Source organism: Poecilia formosa, unplaced genomic scaffold (genome assembly GCF_000485575.1).
Source record: "Poecilia formosa unplaced genomic scaffold, Poecilia_formosa-5.1.2 Scaffold5, whole genome shotgun sequence".
Taxonomy (NCBI): Eukaryota; Metazoa; Chordata; class Actinopteri; order Cyprinodontiformes; family Poeciliidae; genus Poecilia; species Poecilia formosa.
This window is the reverse complement of record NW_006799944.1, coordinates 6,178,519-6,200,989: the sequence shown is the minus strand read 5'-3', so window position 1 is coordinate 6,200,989 and position 22,471 is coordinate 6,178,519. Positions and strand designations below refer to the sequence as shown.

Below are 22,471 nucleotides of genomic sequence, written 5' to 3'. Positions count from 1 at the left end.
TCAGAGGGACTGTGCTGTTGCCACGGCCTCTTCGCCTCCGCATCGAGATACTTTAAGTCTCTGGAAATAATGTGTTACAAACACTAACTTAAAAGCTACAAAGCAGTTATAGTGTATATATTATAATGTACATACAATGGTAATTTATTTTCTGCTTTGCTGCATTTATGAGACTTTTCTCATAAATATAGAACGATTATTTTATTTTTATTTTTTATCAAAGGTGTCGAAATGTATTGCACTGTATTTTTCCTTACCATTGTTGGAGCGTTCTTTTTCTCCCATTCAGAGGTTAGTTCTGAGAGAAGAAGAATGTTTAAGCAGCACAGAGTTTTCTATGGATGATTTTTATTGCGTTTGCTGTCCGTGCACCCTGTTGTGTTTTAATTCCCCCCCCCCGTTAGCATGAGTGTGTGCTGTTGACCCCGTTGCACAACTGCATCCTGAATGACACGGCTTGAACAACGGAGAGCATTCCCGCAGCTTTACATCAGAATTGAGGCCGAGCGTTTTTCTTTTTTGAGAGCGCCGCACTCCACCCTTGGCAACACAAAGCCCGGGTCACTGAGAGGCGCAAACAAGACGTCAGTTTTGGTTGTAAAGCTTTTGAGATCGCCGTGGTTGCAAGTGTCTACATGATATTTGCAATGTGTGAGGCCAGAGCATGTGATTCTTCCTTCTTTTTATATTTAGATTATTTATTTTAGAACATTTTTTGGTGTTTTATCTGCTTCACTAATAGTTGTTTGCCTTATGCGGATTATAATTTACTAGATTATGATTGTCATTTATCTGTTAAACAGTGTAAAAGCACAGAATAAAATGCATTTAAGTGGCTAATATTTATATTTCTGTATTTTAGTTTGGAATGAGTAGAAAATGTTTAAATTTCTTTTTATAGAGAAGTATTTGGGATGCATTTAAGGGACGGCTTTGTAGATTAACTTTTGTTCAAATGTAGAATTTTAAATTACCTTGATTATATTCCTATTTAGAGAATATCACTCAAGTTTACACAGATTGCATTAAGGCAAAAAAAAAAAATACGGGACATGTTCTGGGTTCAGTATTCCACTGTGTAACATCACGTAATAAGTGTCATGTTAAGCTTTAGTGCCTGTTATTGCTTTGCAACACAGATTCTGATGTGCCAGCTTACTAAACCTGCACTGTACAACTAATGAACAATGAAGTACATGAAACTGTGGCATGTGGCAGTGATGGATGATTTGATGCCGCCTGGCGGCTTTTGAGCCTCTCGGCCTCGCCGGGATTGAGTCACTTTCTGTTATTTTTTCTCATCAAAGACCGGTGCATGACATACCAAAAGGAAGAAATGTCCAGATTTATGACTGTTCTGTCATTTTAAAGTCGAAGCCTTTTTGTATTTGTAGCATGTGATACTAATAAGTGCAGTAAAACACGAGTGTGTTTGAAAGTGAAGCACCGGCCTTGTGTTTGGAAAATGAACTGGCTCTCCACCACATGCTTTGCAGGAGAACAATCACCCATTTACATTCATGTAATGCTGGAACTGTTCTCGATATTTGTATTGTGGCTCACTAACCAGGGCGCCACAGCTAATGGGGGCAGCAAGAACATTTGCAAGCAAGTCTTCTTTTGCCTGTTTGCATTATTCAGTCACTATCGAGCATCTATTTATTTTGTGCTAAACTAAAGTGTTACGTTTTACATTGATATAGTAAAATTGTCCATGCTCAATGTGATCAGCAGCTAGCCTAGCTTGCCATTGAATTTTTTAATTTACTTTGAATTGGTGCAGCCATCCCACATACCATATACACCACAGATATGCTCTGTTGTTGCAAAATTATTTCTGTTGCAACTCAAATGTGACAGCACTTACTTATACTACACTATCCTTCACTTATCTAAGGATATTTGAAACTTATACACAAGGATATACACAGTCATGTGAAAACAAATCTGCTAAATATTCAGTTTCCTATTTTTTCCAGAATACAAGTTGCTTTAAATAAATGTAAAGAACAAAATTATCTATGTCTAAAAATGTTTTCTAACTAAACAAAGTTAGGACGCCCCACTCCCCAGTAGTTAGCCTCGTGGTCCAGTTTAAAGTGGTTCACTCCTGCTTCAGTTTTCATTTTATTACAGATGGGCACATATTTCCTCCAGCATGCATTTTGGTACATGTCAGAATTCAAGGTGGATTCTGTGAGGGTGAGCTGGGCCAGTCCTGCTGCAGCAAATCATGACACTTCCAGCCTCACAGTTGGTATTAGGTTATTTTCCTGCAATGTTGTATTTTGTTCTGGTGTCCAAATATACAGCTTTAGACTCCGTCCTGGTCTTGTCCACATTCTCTAAAGGAAATGTTAGTCTGTACATTCCTCTCTTTCTTATTGTGCAAAAGTAGCAGTTGTCTCTTTGGACACTTCTGTCAACATCTTTCTGTCTGCTTATTGGAGGTGATGTACTGGGAAGCTCAGATCTGGTCATGCTTGCGAATGTTAACCACTTGTTGAGTATTTCAACTTTTAAACCCCTTACCACGCTTCAATTTTCTTTCTAAAGTTCTCAGACAGCTCTTTCAATTTGACTGGCTGCCAACGTAAATGTCTGACTTTCAGACCCTCCTTCAAAATGTCTGTGTGATTTTTTAGCCATTTTACGTGCATATAAATGTGAAGATGTCCAAAATCGGCATTTTGATAAATATAAAAAGCATTTTCTTTATTTTTTTCTGGAATTTCTTAATATTTTGCAACATATGTCCAGCCTGCAGGAGGTTCTCCTAATTATTTCACTTCTTTATTTTAATTGTACATTTAATTGTACATTTTAAGACATTTTAATTGTACCTATACAAATATCCATTCATTACATGAAGCACAAGACTAATTTCTATTAGAACCACCGCCGAATAGCTTGGTAAGTCCTGTCTTTTTTTTTTCTTATTAATTAAACTTTTATTTATATATAAAAACACTGTCGTGATTAATAATCTAACATTTCTACCTAGATGGAGATGGGAGGACCCTGATATTCCACTCACCAAGAGGCCACTTCTCAGCGGGGACCACATATAAAATTAGACCGGTGTCAAGCTGAATATAAACCCCGGTTATTTTTAAAAAGGCGGCTGTTACTAAGACAATGTTGTCAACGAGTTCAATATACGGACTGCAGACCCACTCGTAATGCGCGGAAATCTGTCTAAAACCTTGTCACAAGGGGCCCCCACGCGATTCTTGGAGCAAATCAAACTCAATGTTGGATTGTTTAAGCCAGCGGGGTCGTGTTACAAACACACACGCGGAGGAAAAAAAAAAAAAAAAAAGCAGGTTGGGTCTTGCGAACTTTTTAATGCCATCTCCGCCCCCGGTTTGAAGCGTCAGAGCACCAGCTCTCCTGGGGCTTTCTCCAGCGCACAGCCAGTCCTCACGCTCCTCCAAACTTTACGCACGGATGTTCTGCTGTGGAAGTTGTTCAAACCCGATTTCGATGCGTTTCAGGGGAGCCGTGGTGTTCCAGAGAACTTTTCCATCTACCTGGAGCCGTCCCACGGCCATTTAAATAGTTTTTTTTTTTTTTTCCCCATTTATGTTCTTTCTTCGCTTTATTTATTACTTTTATTCTGGTGGACAAATGCTGTAAATTTTGGAGGAATAATAATATTTTTTTAAAAAAATGTTCGGTTCCTTATTGAAGTGCCTGGTCTTGGCGCTCCTTATCAGCGTGCACAGACTCTTGGCAGACTCCTTGGTACTCCCCCGGTTTGAGGAGGTAGATGAGCCCAGTGACAGTGCCTCAACGCTGGCCTTTGTGTTCGATGTTACCGGCTCGATGTACGACGATCTGAAGCAGGTGATTGAAGGGGCCTCACGGATCCTGGAAAAGACCCTCAGCCGGAGGACCAGACCCATCAAAAACTTTGTCCTGGTCCCCTTCCACGACCCAGGTACGGTCTAATCAGACACAAATCGGTTCCAGAAAGCTGCAAAGACTTCACATGTTTATTTCCTACAATGTCCTAACTAGCAAGCCTGGAAAAAAGTATTAATACCCATTCAACTTTTTAAGGTTCTGTCATGCTACAGCCAAGAACTTCAATGTATTTTTATTCTGATTTGATGCGACAGATAATTTGAATTTAAAGCGCAGTTATGTCTTCTTTCACCTGAGCCTTTACATCATAACCTGTGACGTAGCCTATTCAAATTCAGCATCCTCAGAAAATATTTTGTTGAGCCACATCTTTGCAGATTTACGTGTCTCTGCCAGCCAGCTTTGCACATCTAGAAAGTGAAACTTCTGCACAACAACTTGAGCTCAGACAGATTAGATGGAAAGCATATGTGAGCAGGAATTTTCAATCCCACAGATTCTTAACTAGACGTCTGGACCTTCGCTGGGTAATTCCAACACATAAATATGCTTTGATCTGAGCCGTTTCATTGTCGCTCCGGCTGCGTGTTTAGAGTCGTCGTCTTAGAACGTGAACTTCTGCCCCTGTTTTAAATCTTTTGCAACATCTGAGAGATTTTTCTACATGTAGCTGCATCTTCTCGTCAGCTCCAAAGAGTTTTGGCTTCCCCATAGGATGACGCTGCCACCACTCTGCCTCACGAAGGCGATTGCGTCCACGTATAGCCACACTATGTGTGAGCGCAGGCCAAAAAAGTTAAATTTTGTTCTCCTTTTCCTGCATTTTCATTGTGTTCATACATTCTGTTTTATGCATCTCTTCTTGAGGAACAACCTGCGGTTATTGTATCGACAGATTCTCACACCCAAGCCAAAGTTATCTGCTGCTCCTCCAGACTCTCCTTGCACCTCACGGCTGTTTGTGTTTGTTGATTCTTTTCATTTCCACATGGGTGGATTGAACAGATCTTTTTATCGCTCAACTGTCTGATGGTTGCTCTGTTTACTAAGCATCCTCAAGCCAGTTGATTGTAGTTGATTGTATTAGGGTTAAAGGAGGCTAAATCTAAATACTTGAAACAGTTTTCAGATATTTATTTGCAAAGAACTTTATATGTTTGCACCACTTTTTGCTAGTATGTCAAAGGGGTGTCAAACTTATTTCCATTTTACGCCACATCAAGTTTATCAATGTCCTTAAAGGGCCGGTTGTGGCTGAATGTATTAATGAAACTACCTATTATATGGTTAACAAATTAACTTTGTCATTGAGTATTTTTAAAAATGTAATACAATTGAACATCTTCAATGTTCAATTGTATACTGCTGAATTGATGTAGTTTGGCACTATAGGAATAAGAATACTCACTTGACAGATAAAGCGATATTGAGGTATAGAGCTGTTGTCTTGAAGTTCTGTCTATGTGGCTCTCTAGAGCCTTGAGGGCCAAGCAAATAGCTATGGCGGACCAGATTTGGCCTGTGGGCGTTAAGTTTGACACATGCGTTCTATCACATAAAATCCCAATACAATACATCGAAGTTTATGGCTATAACGGGTCAAAAAGTAGAAAAGTTTAACAGACACAAATACTTTGAAAGACACAGCATAGTCTGTTTTGGCTCAAATTCTTCTACCACTGTGTCGGTCAACTTAACATGGTAGTATACCTTAGATTTCCTCGTATCTAGCTGTTGCAGTTTTGCATATTTAAATTGAAAGCTTCACACATGAAAAGTGTGAACTTTGTAGAGCAGCCTATAAATTCAGAAGCAGGCAGCACATTAAAACCCAAACAAGCCAGGCGTGGAGCAGGAAAGCCGGAGTTCTGTAGAGTAACAGGTAAGCGTCTTCCCCCACCAGCATCTGTCCTCTTCTTGGAAAAGCTTCAGCTTGAAAATAAGAGTCCTCCAGTGGTGTTTGTGCTCTGATGAGAAGCATATGCCGGCTGCTTTTGTGTAATTCCCCCAGTCGTTCCCCCCCCCCCACCCCCTTTCTAAGCACACAAACATACATACACACACTTGCTAACCCCCAGTTACCCCCCTCCACACCACAGTCTCCGGAAAACCCTCTCAGCTCCTGCCCCCCTCTCGCTCCCCCTGCCCCCGGTTTAGCCAGCCTTGGGGAGAGCACGTGGGGGTGGTGGGGACTAACACCACACATGCTGTCTGTGTTTAATGTGCCCTGCCCTCGGGGACCTTGTAAACCTCCAAGATTGCAAAGAAGCGGCAGCGGCTGACAAACAAAGAGTCGTGACAGTGCTGTCAGTGTTTTACAGGCACCGACAAGGAAGGGGAGGAGGAGGAGGAGGAGGAAGAGTAAGGCAACTTGAAAGGCAGCAATACTGGGGGGGAAAAAAAAAAAAAAGATTGTGATCGAGTATGAAATATCATCAGCCTGACACACGTCTGCAAGCTCTGTTTTTCATGTCAGAGTGGTTCTTTTTGATAGTTGGAATAACAATCGCAAGGCAGAACTCACGAGGCTCCACCCTACCTGATGGGGGTCTTCTTTGTCAGAACGGCAGCAGCAGTGTTCAATAGGGAGAACAATGCCTTCATTGTGTCATTGCTGATGTTTATTGCTTCACTGACTGACTGCAGAGACTGTCAAAGTGAGCATCAGGCTGTAACTGGCTTTTATCCATCATCTTGCGCCTGCTGCTCCTCCAGTCCTTTGGGAAGTCGCTCGGATGAAAATGCTGACGGCGGCAGAAAGTGACTGCTCCGTCTTTGTCCGTGAGGCTTTGGCCAGGTTTCAGTGAACTGTTCAAGAAAAAAGAAAGAATAAATGTATTAATTCTGTTAGTGCATCAACCCTCTGCTGTGCCCAAATTAGATCCATGCCGAGCACAACAGGCTTCATCATTTGGGTCCTTATTAATTAGGCTGCTGGTTATCTGATTTTGTCACTGTTCTTAGCAGCTGAGCTAAATAAAGCGGAGTTAATCTTCATTATCACTGCAACATGAACAAGCAAAGAGGCAAAACTGGAATCTGCCGAGAGGGGACAACTAAATAGTTCCTTCTGGTGGGGTTATGACGAATGTTCTGCAACCAGAAGATATTGAGACGACTTTATCTTGAGTGTTCCATGTCGTCAAAGATAAAGGTAAATCTCCTCTCGATGACCTTTTTCACCTTTGCAGATATCGGCCCTGTGTCCATCACCACTGACCCGAAGAAGTTCCAGCAGGATCTGCAAGAGTTGTTTGTCCAGGTGCGAAAGAAAACACACAAAGCAGTTGTATTTATTTAGCTCCTCTATACCAACCAAACAAAACAATCAGGTGATTATGGTAAATTCTTGAACAAAGAGTAACATCAGCAAAAATTGCAGATGAGATCAACAGTATTTATTTATTCCAACAAGAGGAAGTGCTGCTGTGTTCATTGGTATTATGTTAATAATGTGTACGCGTTGCAAGATCTGACACGTTCATCCTGAATGTCGGCAACAAAAGTCGGATCCTGACATCCTTCACACACAACTTGAGTAAATGTGCTTCTTGTCAAACAGGGTGGAGGCGACTGCCCTGAGATGAGCATAGGAGCTATAAAGAAGGCTTTGGAGGTTTCGCTGCCAGGATCCTTCATCTATGTTTTCACCGATGCCCGGGCCAAAGACTTCCGCCTGAAAAGAGACGTTCTGCGACTGGTGCAGCTCCGTCAATCACAGGTACTAAGACTGAAAACTTGTGCTGCGATGCGCAGATTTAGAAGAGATTTGTGTGTATTTTTAAAAAAAATAAAGATCTGGATAATAAGAGTACACAAAGTGGCGAAAAGGGACATGTTGTTTTCTTTTTCTTTCAAGTGAAAACCTGAAACGTGTGAGTCAAAACGTTCTTTTGATGGCTGTTTCTGCCAGCTTTTCATATCTGTAGAGACAGAAACTTTATCCCATTCTTCTTTGCAAAATAGCTCAGCCTCATTCAGATTGGACAGAGAAATGACTTATCTTCAGTAAGTTCTGCCACAGATTCTCTGTTGGACTTCAGCCTGGACTTTGACTGGGTCATTCTAACCTCAAATTTATCTAAATCTTGGCTGAGATCATTTTTCTCATTAACTTCAAAAGGCTTCACTGTCCCTGAAAAAGAGACTCGTCAGAAACCACGTCACACCTTTCAGGTTTTATTTACTTACATTTTAAAGACTTATGTGTTTTTTTTCCCAGCCATTTCCATTACTTTGTTTTTTTTGATCTGCAACTTTAAAAAAAAAACAACAAAAAAACCCGCCTGACTCTCTGTGTCGTCAGGTTGTATTTGTGTTGACCGGAGATTGCGGGGACCGCTCTCAGCCCGGTTACAGGGCGTACGAGGAGATCGCCGCCACCTCCTCAGGACAAATCTTTCACCTGGACAAGCAGCAGGTGAACGAGGTAAGACCGTGACAGAACAGACTCAAGCATCTCATTTTTTACGTAAAATTAATGAGTTGAAGCAACACTGAAGATCAGGCACTCTGCAGCGTTTTGTTCATCTTTATTCTATTCGTGGAAACATGCTGCGCATTCCTGGCTCGGCTCATTAAAATAACGACTTTGTAAACAGAAATCGCCATCAGGCACTCATTTATATTTAACTGATATCTCAATAGTCAGCAGCAATAAACTCTCTTTGTCTCCGTCTATAGAGCTGTCTAGCTATAGATTTGTTCTCCACAAAGGAAATGAAGAGCATAAGGTTACCGAGCACCGCCAGGTAGCTGTGTCCTTCATGCCTTATGTAATCGTAAAGTGACAGTTACCATGAAAGGTAGGGTCAGGCTGAGGTCTGTCTGTCCACTTTAGATTAGAAAGACTTTTAAGAGTATTGGTGCGCTGATTTAATGGGGATATATTGCAGCAGAGAGCTGTCCAGTGGTTATGTGAAACACAGCGGAGGTGAATGGAAGTGGCTGAAAGAGAAAATCAGTCTGCTTTTCTCTTCAGAGTTTGAGTATAGTGGAGTAATGCAGGTGTAAAAATGTTAATCAGAGGACACTGCCTGTCACCCCATTCATTTTCTGTCACTTAGTTGGTTTTATAAAGGCTCTTCAAGCTGCGTGGTGTTTGTAGGGGAAGTCAGAATACTGACATGTATAATCTCTTTTTAATTAGCTCAGACACTGAGGGGAAAAAAATTAGCCTTTGCTGCAGCTAATTATTGAGGGAAAACTTGCTGGGGGAAGGTTTGGAGAGGCCATACTGTTAATCATAGCTAAATATCTGGAAAAGGTAACGCTGCTTCTGCCGTCATCTCGGTGTTGTCCGCATGAGATCACACATCCATTCAACACGTTCCAATTAGAATGACTTGTTCTGCCAAGAAAACAGCCTATCTTCTGTTTGCAGCAGACAGTGGTGCTCTGCAGTTCCAGGTGACATGTCGTCATCCACTTATGGTTGTCATCTTCTGTTTTAGGGAAGCGTGGCTCCATATGTGTATATATCCACTTTAATTATATTTTGTGCATAAAACTAACAGAGGAATGTTCAGGAGTGATGCCTGTACAGCCTCAAGCTGCTTAGGAACATTTCCTGTAGCCCATTTTGGTGTTAATAATAAAAAAGCAATAAAACTAGTTCATTTTTGTTAGCTTTTTTGTGAACCCATAAAAAACGGAAACCTAATATTCTTGCCTGCATTTTTATTTTTATTTTTTTGATGAATGAAATGTGTCAGCTTATATGTAATGCAATCATGCCATCTGGTAGTTACACGGCTATTCATAGCTGCATACATTTTCACCAGGGTTGTCCAAGCTTTCCATGCTGTTTTATTTACTTGCCGGTCCGGAGAAGAGCAGCAGCAGCAGCAGCAGCAGCAGCAGCAGCAGCAGCAGCAGCAGCAGCAGCAGCAGCAGCAGCAGCAGCAGAAGAACAGGCACAGAGCCTATCAGACTGCTACAGCAGCAATTTCATTCAGTCTAATCAAACGATATTAAAACTTCCTGTTCATACGATACGGCTGAGGGATTCTTTTACATCGGAAGGAGCTTGTAACAGAAGCCACCCCCGCGACCCCCCGACCCCGCAACCCTCCCTGTTCTCTGGGGCCAAAGACAACTGGGGCTCGCTTCCCAGTCAGACGTAAAAGAAGCCAGAGTTTCCTCTGGAAGAGACACTGGTATCCTGCATGTCAACACAGGAGATGGCTGGGTAGCGCTGTGCTGGAGCCAGAGGTTCTGGATCCTGGTGGCCCACTGAACCTGTGAACTCTCCAGTGTTTGTGTGTGTGTGTGCGTGTGTGGGTCTGTTTCCTGTCAGCTCCTGCTTGTACGTATAGCATACATACGCCTGCGTGTGGGGCAGCTCGTTTCATTATCGCACCATAATCCTGCCAGCTGTTTAAAGAGAGCCTGAACGTGATTTTTTTGTGTGTGTGACGGGAGTATTAGGAGGGTGGGTCCAGTCTCGCTCCAACACCCCACCTCCGGACGGCTAACTTTTGACTGCTGCAAGTATTCAAGCAGATCTTTGGTGTACGGTTACACGCTTGCGCGTACTTGTTTTATTTTCTTGAATCCGTTTCGATTACACTTCTTGTGTGGCACGCATTTTTAGAAAATGTTGCAAATCTTTTAATCCATAAAAACCTCAAAAGCGCTACCGCTCTGACCAAAATGTTCTCCCTTAATAACAGTTTAATAATGTGCACACAAATGACAGATACAGAGTCCTTTTTTTTTCTGTGCAGAGAGGAAGTTAATACAGAGCACTTATGTTACGCTCTAATCCCAGGATACGCTCTGTAATGGTTTTGCTCGTTCCAACGCAGCTGCTTAGTGGCATCGACTCAGTGTCCTCGCACTACAGCTCCCTCTACTCTCAATATAACACAGCCTTTACATTTGACTGGTTGGGATCTGAGAGAGAATGTGCAAACGGGGAGGAAGAGCTCATGTTGCTGTGATGGAGTGTGAAATGTACATTTTATAATAATCTTTAAAATTCTGTTTATACACGAGGGTTTGACTTTTAATTGATTATTTGCGGGCTTCCAGGTAACTAAAACTGAACATTTCAACACATTTTATTTAGATTTTATGTAATAGTCAATAGAAACTAGTGCATAATTACAAGGAAAAGAAAAGCATTACGTGGTTTTCATGTGTCTTTACAAATAAATCTCTGCAAAGTGCGTTATCCATATCTATTTAACCCCCGTCACTCTGAAACCACTAAACTGAACCTTACCTAAGTAAAGAATCCTGATAACTTAATTAAGAAAACCAAAGAATACAGCAGACATGTCGGAGAATGTTTTGGAGAAACCGAAAGCAGGGTTAGATGAGTTTCAAAAAATCCAAAACTTGTCATGGAGTAACTTATTAAGACATAGGGAACCACGCAAACTCATAGATGCATGGTAACTCTGGGGGAGCTGCAGAGATCCACAGCTGGAATAGAATAATCTGTTAACAGCACAAACAAACAAAAAAAAGATGTAGACTCTTCAGATCTTAACTGAGTGGAAGGAAACTACAAATACATATTTAAACGCAAGGAAATATCGATCAGCATTAAAATAGCCAATCAAGTGGTCGGATTTGATTTCATTAACACAATATGGTTGACGGGTTCGTGTTTTTCCGAGGAGAAAGGTGCGCATATTTGCGTGTACTGTTGCCCTTCTGGTTTCCTCATCATGTGGATTCGGTAGTGAGTCAAGGGGGTGGTAATGGTTCTCATGCATAAAATGAAATGTAGGTAATATCCACTCTTAAGTCTGAGCTGCCTCTCTCTAGCGGTCTCTGCGTGTCGAGGCCCCCGCCGAGAAAGGAGCAGGGGCTCCATCTGGTGCGGCCCACTCTTATTTGTAGCAGGACATTTCACAGCAAAATGTCTGCGGTTGCGGTGTTTAAACCTGGGTAAAGACTAAACTGACCCCTGCCCACCGGGACGTCTGGAGTCAGGCTTCCTAACCGCAGCGTGGATACATATTTTTTTCTCATACGTGGATGAGTCAGGGGGGATGATGGGGGCAATCCAGCTTGTGCTTACCTCTCCTTCCCTGACTCATCTGTTGAGCTGCTTCGACTAACAGAGGGGAGTCCTTCCTGTAGGCCCACTCATCTGAGACTCGCGGGATGAGGTTACGCAGGATGTGTGATCTTTCGCCTTCCCGGCGTTTGAGACGGGGAGAGGCCGCGGAGCCCTGCCGAGGCCTGGACGGCGAGTCGTCCCGTCTCTGGGCTTTGCTTCCTTTTATCCGAGCCCTGAGCGGATTCAAACCAACTCCTCCCTTCGGTCTTGACTTGAACCAGCAGCGGTCACCGTCCAGCCGTCCGTCCCGAGGCAGATGTAGGACATCTTGGTTTGTAGTTTCCTGTTCTGCTGGTGATGACTGCACATGTGGCAGTCATTACAGCTGTTTCCAGTTTTCAAAGAGAGACCAGCTGCTGTCAGTACTCAATTGAAACGACACAGAGGGAAACAAAAAAAAAAAGTAGAGATTTGATGATTGCGTTTTAAAAATTTGTTCTAATCTTCTGTTGGTTTTAAACTTCCTAAAATATATTTCTGGAAATAACGTGTCACGGCCCGGCTTTCGACATGAAAACATGCCTGCGAGGTTAAAATAAACACTAGACGTCAGTTGCTTGTTAAGCTTTCAGAAGATGGAAGAGTTTTGGTCTGTTGTGGCCAATGAAAGGAGACACTGGGAAATGTCTCTGGCTTCTGTTTCCATTTCTGGGGAAAAAGAGAAGAAAACTGGGAAAATGTGGGAATCAATACCATCACAATTACTACACATAGAGAGTAAAACAGCTGTCAAAACTGAAAGTCTATAATGTCAGATGCGTCTCCCGAGAGCTTCTGAGTGACTTGATATTCTGAGTAATTACTGCTTTTGCAATTAGGTACAATCAACCTGTCCGTGGTTATTTCAGTGTTTGGATAACTTTCACGCTGCGCGTTGGGATGACTAAGTGAGCCGAGTGTGTCACCACCTGACCGAACCTTTCCCTTTAAATTTAATGGTTTCCCTAGAAAAGTGTGGGGCGGGAGGGGGGGAGTGGGTTACAGTCAGCGACCTCTGTTTCTGTTATCCTTAGTCAGGTTGTTCCGAGGACAAAAAAAAAATAAAAAGTTAGGTTCAATATGCAAGTTTGGTTCTAAAACACAGCCAGCGCTGCCACCCCCAGATCCAGCTATGCTTTTCCGTTCCGAGCAGGAAGCTGTGATTCATTAGAACCGGAGAAAGACTACTGTCTGAAATACTTCCACCGTGAGAGACGCTCTTCTGGGAATATATGCTTTAGAGTGCAGAAAACTGTATGTTATCAGTTTGACAGCTGAGACGTTTCACTTGTCCTTTGTTTAGGCAAAAACCTCTCTCTGGAATACTTTAGTGATGAAAGCAAAGTCTAAAGACAAAGAGCAGGGAAGGGAAGGCGTGCCAGGAAAAGTCCTTCCGGTTCCTGCGTTGTGTATTTTAAGTTAAGAAGGGAGACCTCTGGTTAGCCGGATGATGAGCACGTCTCTTTGCACATAAGTTTTTTTTCTTGTTGTTGTTTTTGGTCGTAAAATTCTGTTTTTCCTCTCCTGTCAGGTTTTAAAGTGGGTAGAAGAGACGGTTCAGGCCATGAAAGTCCACCTGCTGTCCTCTAACCACGACAGTGCCCAGGAAAACAAGTGGGAAGTGCCCTTTGACCCCAGTCTCAGGGAGGTCACCGTCTCACTCAGCGGACCGGCGCCACAAATCGAGCTCAGTGACCCCTACGGTTGTTACGCAGTTTGCTTCCTCCCATCTTTTCTTGTACATTCACAGAATAATGAGTGACTCTTAAAATTTGAACACACATTTTACTGTGGTTTGCACAGGTATCAACATTTTACACATTTTCTTTCTGTCCTTTTAGCCACAAATTTAATGTATTTTAATGAGAGTCATTGTGGTAGAGCAATACAAAACAGACAAGTCAGGGAACAATACCATAAACTCTCAAAAACACCTGTGCCGATAAAACATTTTACTGGACGATGAATTGCCCCAGAAATTATTGCGATGAATGATAATATTGTTGTTTTGAGACCGTTTTCAATTAATGTTGACAATGGCACAAAAATGCAACATTGCCCTCAAAGGCAATCTCAAAAGTTTAATTTTGTAAAGAACACTTAGATAGAAGAAAAATAATAAATAAAGAAGAAATAAAAACAACCCACAAGTGAAACCATGAATTACGTGGATTACAAAGTCTCTGTAAACAAAATCGCCCTTCAAAAAATATTGATAATCAGAATGAAAATTACTGACTTAATTTAATATGTTATTAACTGATTGATTGTTTATTCCGAATGTCTTACTCTCAGCGTCTCTCAGAGGACTGTTCAATCCATCTTCCAAAAATGAATCGATCCTGTCAATACTTGTTCATTTCTTCACACACCGGGAAAGGGAATCAATAATCAGAAATCAGCCAAAAAAAGCAATGGTTCACTCTCTAGGGGAGCTGCAAAGATCCACATCTAAAGCTGAGAGGGGGAAATAGTAGATGTGCATTTCACAAAAATGTCTTCTACTAAAGCGTGGGAAGAGGACACCATTGTTGAAGTAAGCCAGAAGAAGCCCAGTTTGTAGTTTGCCTCAAGCCATGTAGGGAACACAGCATACTTTTGGAAGAAGATCCTCTTGTCAGATGAGCTTAAAACATAACTTTTTGGCCTGCATTCAGACGCTGCGTTTGGCAGGAAGCTAACCCCGTCCATCTTCATGATGACACACAGTGGGGGCAGCTTCATGTGGCAGGGAGGCTATTGTCCTGTACGTCAGGGAAGCTGAACAGAGTTGATGATTAGATCTCTGGAGCCTGAATATTGCTGTTCAGCGATGGTCTCCGTCCAATCTGGCAGAGCTGGAGATAATTTGTTAAGAAGACTGGGGGAACAAAAACTCTTTAGATGGCCAAAACTGGAAGAGACATTCTCGAAAAACTCTTAGGCCCAAAAGTTGGGTCCTTCAAACTGCTGACAAGGTGAACACAATGCATGCCATATTTTTCTGATTGAAAAACAATGTAAAATGGTAAAATGTATATTTTGTAATGTGCCTTGTAAAAGTCTTTCACAAGGCACCTTTACCGTGAATAATCTCTGTTTTCGCTTCTTTCCTCAAGGTCGAGTCGTTGGTGCTGAGCAGGGCCTGAAGGAACTGCTGAATATTCCCAACTCGGCTCGTGTCATCAACCTGAAGTTTCCGAGACCCGGATTCTGGAAACTCAAGGTACTTTGACTTGAGAAAAGTGGACACAAAATGTATTCTTTGGTTTCTTCGACAGTTGGCCAATTAAACTCTGCTCACCTTTTTAAAGGTGAGCTGCAGTGGGCGCCATACTCTGAGGGTCACCGGGGTCAGCAGTCTAGATTTCCGGGCCGGCTTTTCGACTTTGCCTGTCTCAGAGTTCAACCACACCAGAGAGAGACCAGTCAAAGGTGCTGACAGGCTTCTATTAGCAGTTACATTTTTATGAAAAGGAGAAAGTGTGTTTGACGCTTGATATTTCCTTCCCCCCTTCCCCACCCAGGACTCCCAGCCCATGTCATGCTAAAATGTACCGGCCTGAAGCCGCCGGGTTACCTGAGCCAGGTGGAGCTCATGTCTGCCTCGGGACGCTCCTTACGCACCATCCCCGTATCTCTGCCCTCTGACCTCGGCCAACAAGGGTTGTGGACTCTCCCGGAGTTCCGCACCCCACCGCAGAGCTTCTTCATCAAGGCAACGGGCAATGACGAATCTGGCTTCCGCTTCCAGAGACTGTCGAGTGTTTCCTACACCAACATCATTCCAGGCAAGGCTACAACCAGCAATCCTCGCGGAAATATTTCACCCACGTCAACACCTTGTCCATCTGCCCCGTGACCTTTTAACCTTTTGTTTCCTCCTTCCTGTAGATCCCCCAGCTGTGAGAATGCCTAATGTGGTAAGGGGCTTTTACATGCAGCCTGCCACCATTGGCTGCTCCGTGCAGAGCGACATTCCCTACAGGCTGAGATTCACCAGAAGTGGGATCACACTGGGAGAGGAGAAGCATTTCCAGTGAGTCCCCCACCTCTCACCCTCCTCCTCGTTGTTTTCCTGATGCTCTTCTGCAGAGTTTGGTCTAACTTTCAGTCAGGTTCCTTTAGACGCGGCGCCTTCAAGCACGCATGACCCCTTTCATCGCTAATTAAGTTGCTCCCTACTCTCCCCAGTGAACACGGCTGCAAGGCATTAGTGTTGCCTGACTCTTGCATTTTATTGGCTCATCTGTCAAGAATCAAGCCTACACAGCCCATTTTTTGTGTTTTTGGAGAACATTACATATTCGATTGTGTCATCATAAAAAAATTAAAACTTCTATTTTTTTTTTTTTTTTGTCTGTTGATAATCTGCTTTAAATTACATTTATAAAGTATGACTGAATTTTGGTGAAAATATATCTGGATTATCCACAGATGAGAGCCTGCGGCTTAAACCCTAGTTTCACTCTCCACAGACTCAGCCTTCACCTTCATGGTCCGTTTTTATCTCATGCAATCAAACGTAAGCCAGTAAGTGTAAATAATTTGAGTACATAATTCTTGCTTCCAGCTAAATTACAGAAGTGTAGAAAAATCTAATGGCGTAGTACATATGTAGTTCTATGTGATATCTTTGTAAAATAATAAACCGCAGTTTCCAAGTTTTCTGTTTTTCTTCTTTTTTTTTGGGGTGGTTTGAGACCATTTTTTAATACGAAGCCAGTGGGAAACAAACAAAAATCTAACCTGTGTGCCACATGTTGCCTGATCCGCGGCAGCTCGCGTGCTTTTCTTCCTTACTGCTATGCGTGCCAGCAGAAGCGGCAGGATGCTTCCGGTTTATCGAAACAAAATCACTCTCACAGTCTGCAAACACCACGGAAATCTCAAAACTTAATTAGTTTTTGGACAAATCGGCTCAGTGGGAGAGAGTCTATTCTTTAAAACACATTTATTCATATTGGCTACATAGTGAAGAAGTGAGGTAATTTATAGGCAGTAACTATGTCGATACAAAGGTATTTATACTTCTTTAATTAAAGCACTTCCTGTCTGATTTGTTCAGAAATTCAACATGAACAGAAAAAGTATTTGCCCCTCACAACTAACCTCTGATTTTGCTGGGAGGTTTTTTTTTTTTGTCAGACTTAAATTGCTTCAAATGAATATCCTAAATAATTCACAGCAGCATGTTTGTATGTTGAACTGAATGTTTTGAAAAAGTAAAAGCAAATATATTAACGTCTTAAAATGTGCTAAAATCTTATCTTCCGGTGTGATAAATCTTAAGCTAAATCACTTGAAACTTGAGCTTTGACTTGGAAAAAAGTAATGACTTGTTAACCTACCACATGTGTTTTTCTATTAGGAATTCTGCTGTAGCATCTTGGGAGATCGCACATGCATCCGGTGAGGATGAAGGCACGTACGAGTGTGTAGCACAGAGCAGCGCAGGACAAGGACGGGCTTTAACGCAGCTCACCATTCAAGGTATACGACACACAAATGAGTTTAAGTTCTGGAGTTTAGCATTCATCACTGTCTTTCTTTACAAAGCTTTGAAAGAAGATCCAAGATTTTCTTTTTTTTTTATGAAATCCTTGCTTTACGTCTAAAACATCCCCCCAGACGCTGAGCATGCCAGCACAAACATTGTCTCTAAAAGGTAAACTGTTTCTGCTCTGTTTGTCCACCGCTGATAATTCTACTTTTATGTTTTGGTTGCGCTCCCACAAACACAGAGCCTCCTCCGGTCCTGAGGCCCGCAGTGAACGTGACTTCCTCCGTGGGGGGCGTGGCCGTGCTGTCTTGTCAGGTGGACGGCCACATGCGTCACAACCTGACGTGGCATCGAGCTGGCCGCGCCGTCCACGCCCGAGCGGGCCGGGCGAAGCTGCTGGCCGACTCGTCGCTGCAAATCAGCGGAGTTCGGCCACAGGACGCCGGGGCGTACCGGTGCGAGGCCACCAACGCCCACGGGCGCAGCGAGATCACAGTGTGGCTTCTTGTTCCAGGTACGGAAGGAAGATACCCTGTGGATCATCTGCTTAAGCACTTAACACGCCGGGGCCTCATGGCTCCGCTCAGGCTCCCGTCATCTGGTTTCCATTACTCCCCTAACCTCCTCGCAGTCAGAGTGAGCTACTTCCTTAACAGAAAAAAGAAAAAAGTAGAGCTCATCCGCCAAGCGTGATGTTAAGAGAAAAATGTGTTTTTCATTGCAGACATGCCCCTCAGTAAGCATCGAAAACAGGCAAATAAATGTGAAACTTGTTCGCGGTCATGATGTCAGACGTTTATCCACTTTGAGTTTAAGGTTGTTAATCTTTTGATAGGAAGTTATAAATGACATCATGCTGCCTCGACAACGCTCTGACTCATCGCTGTTTCTCTGTTTGCTTGTGTTTGACTCTGATTGCAGAGGCTCCTTCTGTGGAAGTTCGCCCCCAGACCCAAACGTTCTCCCGAGGGGACGAGATCCGCTTCGTCTGCTCAGTGTCCGGCTCCCCCCCTCCTCAGGTCTCCTGGAGCCATGGAAACGTGGCTCTAGCTAATCAGCCAAGGTAAGAGAACGCTAAGCCAACTCCGTGGAGAACCGTGGAGTGTCATCATCATCGACTTTTACACTGCCTTCCCCCCAAAAAGTTGCTCTTTTCAATTTTTCCAATCTTTTTCGAGTTTTGTCACTTCACAAATACAAAGTTCAGTGCACTTCATTTGGATTTCATTCATTTGGGAAAAATGAAAAGGGTGGCTTGAGCATGTTTCTGGCCCTCCTGTACTCTGATACCCCTAAATGAAATCAACTGCTATCAGTTGTCTTTTGAAATCACCTAACTACAAGAAATAGGCCCAAGAGGTTTTACTAGGGAACATTAGGGAACAAACAGCATCATGAAGACGAAGGAACACAACCTGGAGGAAGTTGTGGAGACGTTTAAAGCAGAGTTAGATCATAAAACAACATCCTAAGCACCATTCAGTCCATTGTTTATTGAAAGAGTAGGACACAGCAGTAAAGCTACATGGCTATCCACCTAAATCTGACAAGTTGGACATGGAGAGCATTAATTAGAAAATAAGCCAAGAGGCCCTTGGCAACTCAAAAGGCAAAGATCAACATCTCAAGTGGGACAATGTTCAGACAGGACAACTCTACAGAGTTGGTGCTTATGTAAGAGCGGGGAGAAGAAAGTCATTATTGAAGGGAAGCAATAAGATTTAACGGTTTACCACAAACCATTCTGACGGCTCAGCAACATGTAGGAAGGCGCTCTGGTCAGATGAGGCCAAAGTTTTGACCAACATGCAAAACTCTACTAACACTGGATATGACTTGCCACTGTTGCACATGGTGGTGGCGGCATTATTATGTGTCGTTGCTTTTCTTTAGTAAGGACAAGCGAGCAGGTCAGAGTTGATGGAAAGCGGGATGGAGCTGAACGCAGGAAAGTCCTGGTTTAAAAAAACCTAGCGTACCAGAGCAGCAACCCTAAACAAACAGCTGGCGCTATGTAACATGGCTTGGGTCAAAGCAGAATCATGCGTTAGAATGGTCCAGTCAAAAAATCCGAAAAGAATGTTAAGACATTCCCTAAAGATTTGCCACTGTATTTGCAGCCAAAGGTGGATGTGTATTGTTTTCCTTCCACTTCAAAACTACTGTGTTAGTCTGGCACATAGAAATCCAGTGAAAAAATTGAGGTTTGTGATCTTAGCATGACTAAGTGTGAAAAAATTTGTAGCTCTGGGTTCAAAACATCAAACCAACTTGTTGTGAAAGGTTTTCTTGAAACTGTTTGTATGTATCTGAACTTTCCATGTGTATAAAAATATTTCCCCTTTAGAAAGAGGACTTCTCTATCTCTACATCGGAACATGTCAAATAATATCATTTTGTGTCGTCTGTGTAACACAGATTCAGTGTAAACAGGGCAGGAGTTTTGACCATTCGCGGAGCCCTTCCAGAGGACGCCGGGGACTACACGTGTCAGGCGACCAACGAGGCCGGGAGCATCACTCAGTCTGCGTCGCTAACGTATGCAGGTAATCTTTGCAGATGTCTGCTGCAGGTTACTGTTATGTTGCGAGTGTGGCCACATCCTGTCTCTGCCACACACCGTCAGATATTTCTCCCCTTGTTCTGCGAGTCCTGACAGCGGTGGAGACGTGGTGTCAGTTAGAGCTGTCAGCCCCGTCCTTGACGGAAACGCTAACAATGATCGAGAGTGGCAGCCTCCTTCCCTAAGGCAACCCCGGTGTTATAAACCCGCCGAGTCTGAATGTCACGTTTAACAACACTGATCTGTCAAATCAGACGTCTGCATGTAAGATATGTACAGTGCCTTGCAAAAGTATTTATTCATCTGGAGCCTCTTTAGTTTTCCAGTTTTCCCGCACACATTCTGTGTGGACTCAGGTCTTGACTTTGGATAGGATATTTCAACACATGAATGCGCTTCGATCATTAATCCTTCTGATATGTCACCGAAAGCCAAACCACGCAGATCTATATTAGCAAAATAAAAATTGAAAGTTGTTCATTTCATTTCTCCTATTTCAAAGGAACTTCAATAAAATTGATTTTATTGTGAGAAGATGAGGAAAAAGTCTAAGCAGTGTGAAATACTCTTGCAAGGCGTTGCATCTGCTTAACTTTTTTATCTTTGTGTTTTGCTGAAATATTAAAATTTTTTTGACATATTTCCCCCACAGAGGTGCCAAGATTAACAGTTACTCAGCAGGTCGTGCTAGTATCTGTCGGTAGTGACGCAACGTTGGCGTGCCAAGCCACAGGCGTTCCTCCTCCCCTCGTCCGCTGGTTCAAAGGTAAGTCGAAGACAAACGGTTCATTCTTTGCCACGGCTGTGGGGATATTTTGGTTGAAAAAGCAGCTGTTTTGTTTGTGTTTCCAGGTGAGCTCGAGGTGGGCTCTGCTCCTTTCGTAGAGCAGGATGTGCACAGCGGGACCTTGCAGATTCGAGGCGTGCAGGAAGTCGATGCTGGTCAATATAACTGTGTGGCCAGCAGCTCTGCTGGAACCTCCACTGGCACTGTTAGTCTAGAGGTTGGAGGTAAGACCGCAATTTACTGCTCTGCATAAAGATTGTGTTACTCTCAAGCCCAAACAAAGGGAAAGTCATCTTGTGCCACTTCCACCTCCACAGTGGGCCCATTGTTTTCCGAGGCACCGGCCGACGTGAGCGCTAACGTGGGGGAGAACATCACCCTTCCCTGCATCGCCCGAGGTTCCCCACAGCCGACGGTGAGCTGGCGCAGGAAGGACGGCAGGCAGTTTCTCGCAAGGACAGGCAGCGGCAGCAGGACAATGCAGACGGAGAGCGGCCATCTTTCAATTCAAAGTGAGTGCGCTTCGGTTCCACGAGGGGCTAATACTAGTTTACTTGCGCTGACCCAAGTGAGTTACTGTGGAAAAGGTGCCAGAACCACATAAAGATGGCTCCCAAGCATCCAACTGGATAAAAGCTGCATATTTCCAGTCACTCTTCTTGACTTCATTTTTTTTATGTTGTGTAACACCTTGTTAAGATTAAATAAACACACAGTTGAAATCAAATACTTATGCTTAAAAAAAAAAAAACTAACTTTTTTTTCCCTTTCTGTCTGATATTAAATCAGATTAAACTGCCGTTTTGGAGACCCATTTGCACCCACATTTTAACATCCTGAAAAACCGCTTTAGCTGTTGTGTTTCTCATCATAATTTCTCTTCACAATGCTGTCTTTGTGAAGCAGCAAAACATCCACAGAGTTTGATGTTCCCACCGTCACAGTTGGCTCTTTCGATCTTCCCCCTTCCCATTTTTCGTCAGAGAAAATTATGAATTATTATCAAACGTTTGCTAAACCACAGCATATTTATCTGGGCTTTCTGACATTTTCTATCACATGGTAATACAGTATGTAAACTAGTAAATTTCGAGAAATCATTCTGGTAATTCCATCTGACTTAATACCGAAATTGTTTATTTGATTTAATGTCAGACACAAAAAAGAAGGGTGTATTTATATTGTGTATGCAGTTATTTTGTTTCCTGACTTTTTGACCTTGTATTCACTGTTGATGACAATATTAAGCACAATATATTGTCCTTAATATTATAATATAATATTGCTAAAGAGAGATTGTTACATTTGTATGGACTGCTTCTGTCACTGCAGAAGCTCCTGACTGACCTAATGTATTAGTTTTACCTGTTCGGTTTAAAACAGTAAATAATCCGCATTCGGCAATCCCCAACATCCATCCACCTCTTGTTTTTAGTTTCATGCTCTTTGTCCTGACTTTCAGTGTCACTAATGCCCGTCATTACCTGCTGTAACCATCAGCTGGCTAGCTAACACAAGAATTTAATTATAGGTCAATTTTACCACATGTAATGTCCAGGGAATTCACCAAGGAGGGGAAGTGTGTGTCAGCTGGCTGGCAGCTGAGCTAAGACCATTAATCCCCCCCTTTTTTTTTCTATTTTTAAACCAGTAATTACAGGGCCGTCAAAGCAATAATAACACTGGTTATTGAGAAGAGGTCTTACGAGCTGT

The 22,471-nt window shown here is 42.8% G+C and overlaps 1 protein-coding gene across 2 annotated transcripts in view; it reads left to right on the top strand.

Annotated features, from left to right (window-relative positions):
* The first annotated feature begins 1,544 nt into the window (after positions 1-1,544).
* The window catches only part of hmcn2 (hemicentin 2), a 62,460-nt gene continuing 41,533 nt past the window's right edge, over positions 1,545-22,471 (top strand). For both annotated transcript variants that reach the window (XR_001663890.1, XM_007565148.2), the window contains exons 1-16: positions 1,545-3,943; positions 7,062-7,132; positions 7,433-7,591; positions 8,177-8,299; positions 13,458-13,629; positions 15,025-15,131; positions 15,220-15,340; positions 15,433-15,696; positions 15,800-15,944; positions 17,277-17,398; positions 17,650-17,922; positions 18,330-18,471; positions 19,827-19,954; positions 20,624-20,737; positions 20,824-20,982; positions 21,076-21,270. Coding sequence is in view for 1 of the 2 variants with exons in the window: in XM_007565148.2 (XP_007565210.1) it covers positions 3,673-3,943; positions 7,062-7,132; positions 7,433-7,591; positions 8,177-8,299; positions 13,458-13,629; positions 15,025-15,131; positions 15,220-15,340; positions 15,433-15,696; positions 15,800-15,944; positions 17,277-17,398; positions 17,650-17,922; positions 18,330-18,471; positions 19,827-19,954; positions 20,624-20,737; positions 20,824-20,982; positions 21,076-21,270 (2,566 nt within the window). In the remaining variant the exon portion in view is untranslated. The remainder of the gene's footprint in view (positions 3,944-7,061; positions 7,133-7,432; positions 7,592-8,176; positions 8,300-13,457; positions 13,630-15,024; positions 15,132-15,219; positions 15,341-15,432; positions 15,697-15,799; positions 15,945-17,276; positions 17,399-17,649; positions 17,923-18,329; positions 18,472-19,826; positions 19,955-20,623; positions 20,738-20,823; positions 20,983-21,075; positions 21,271-22,471) is intronic.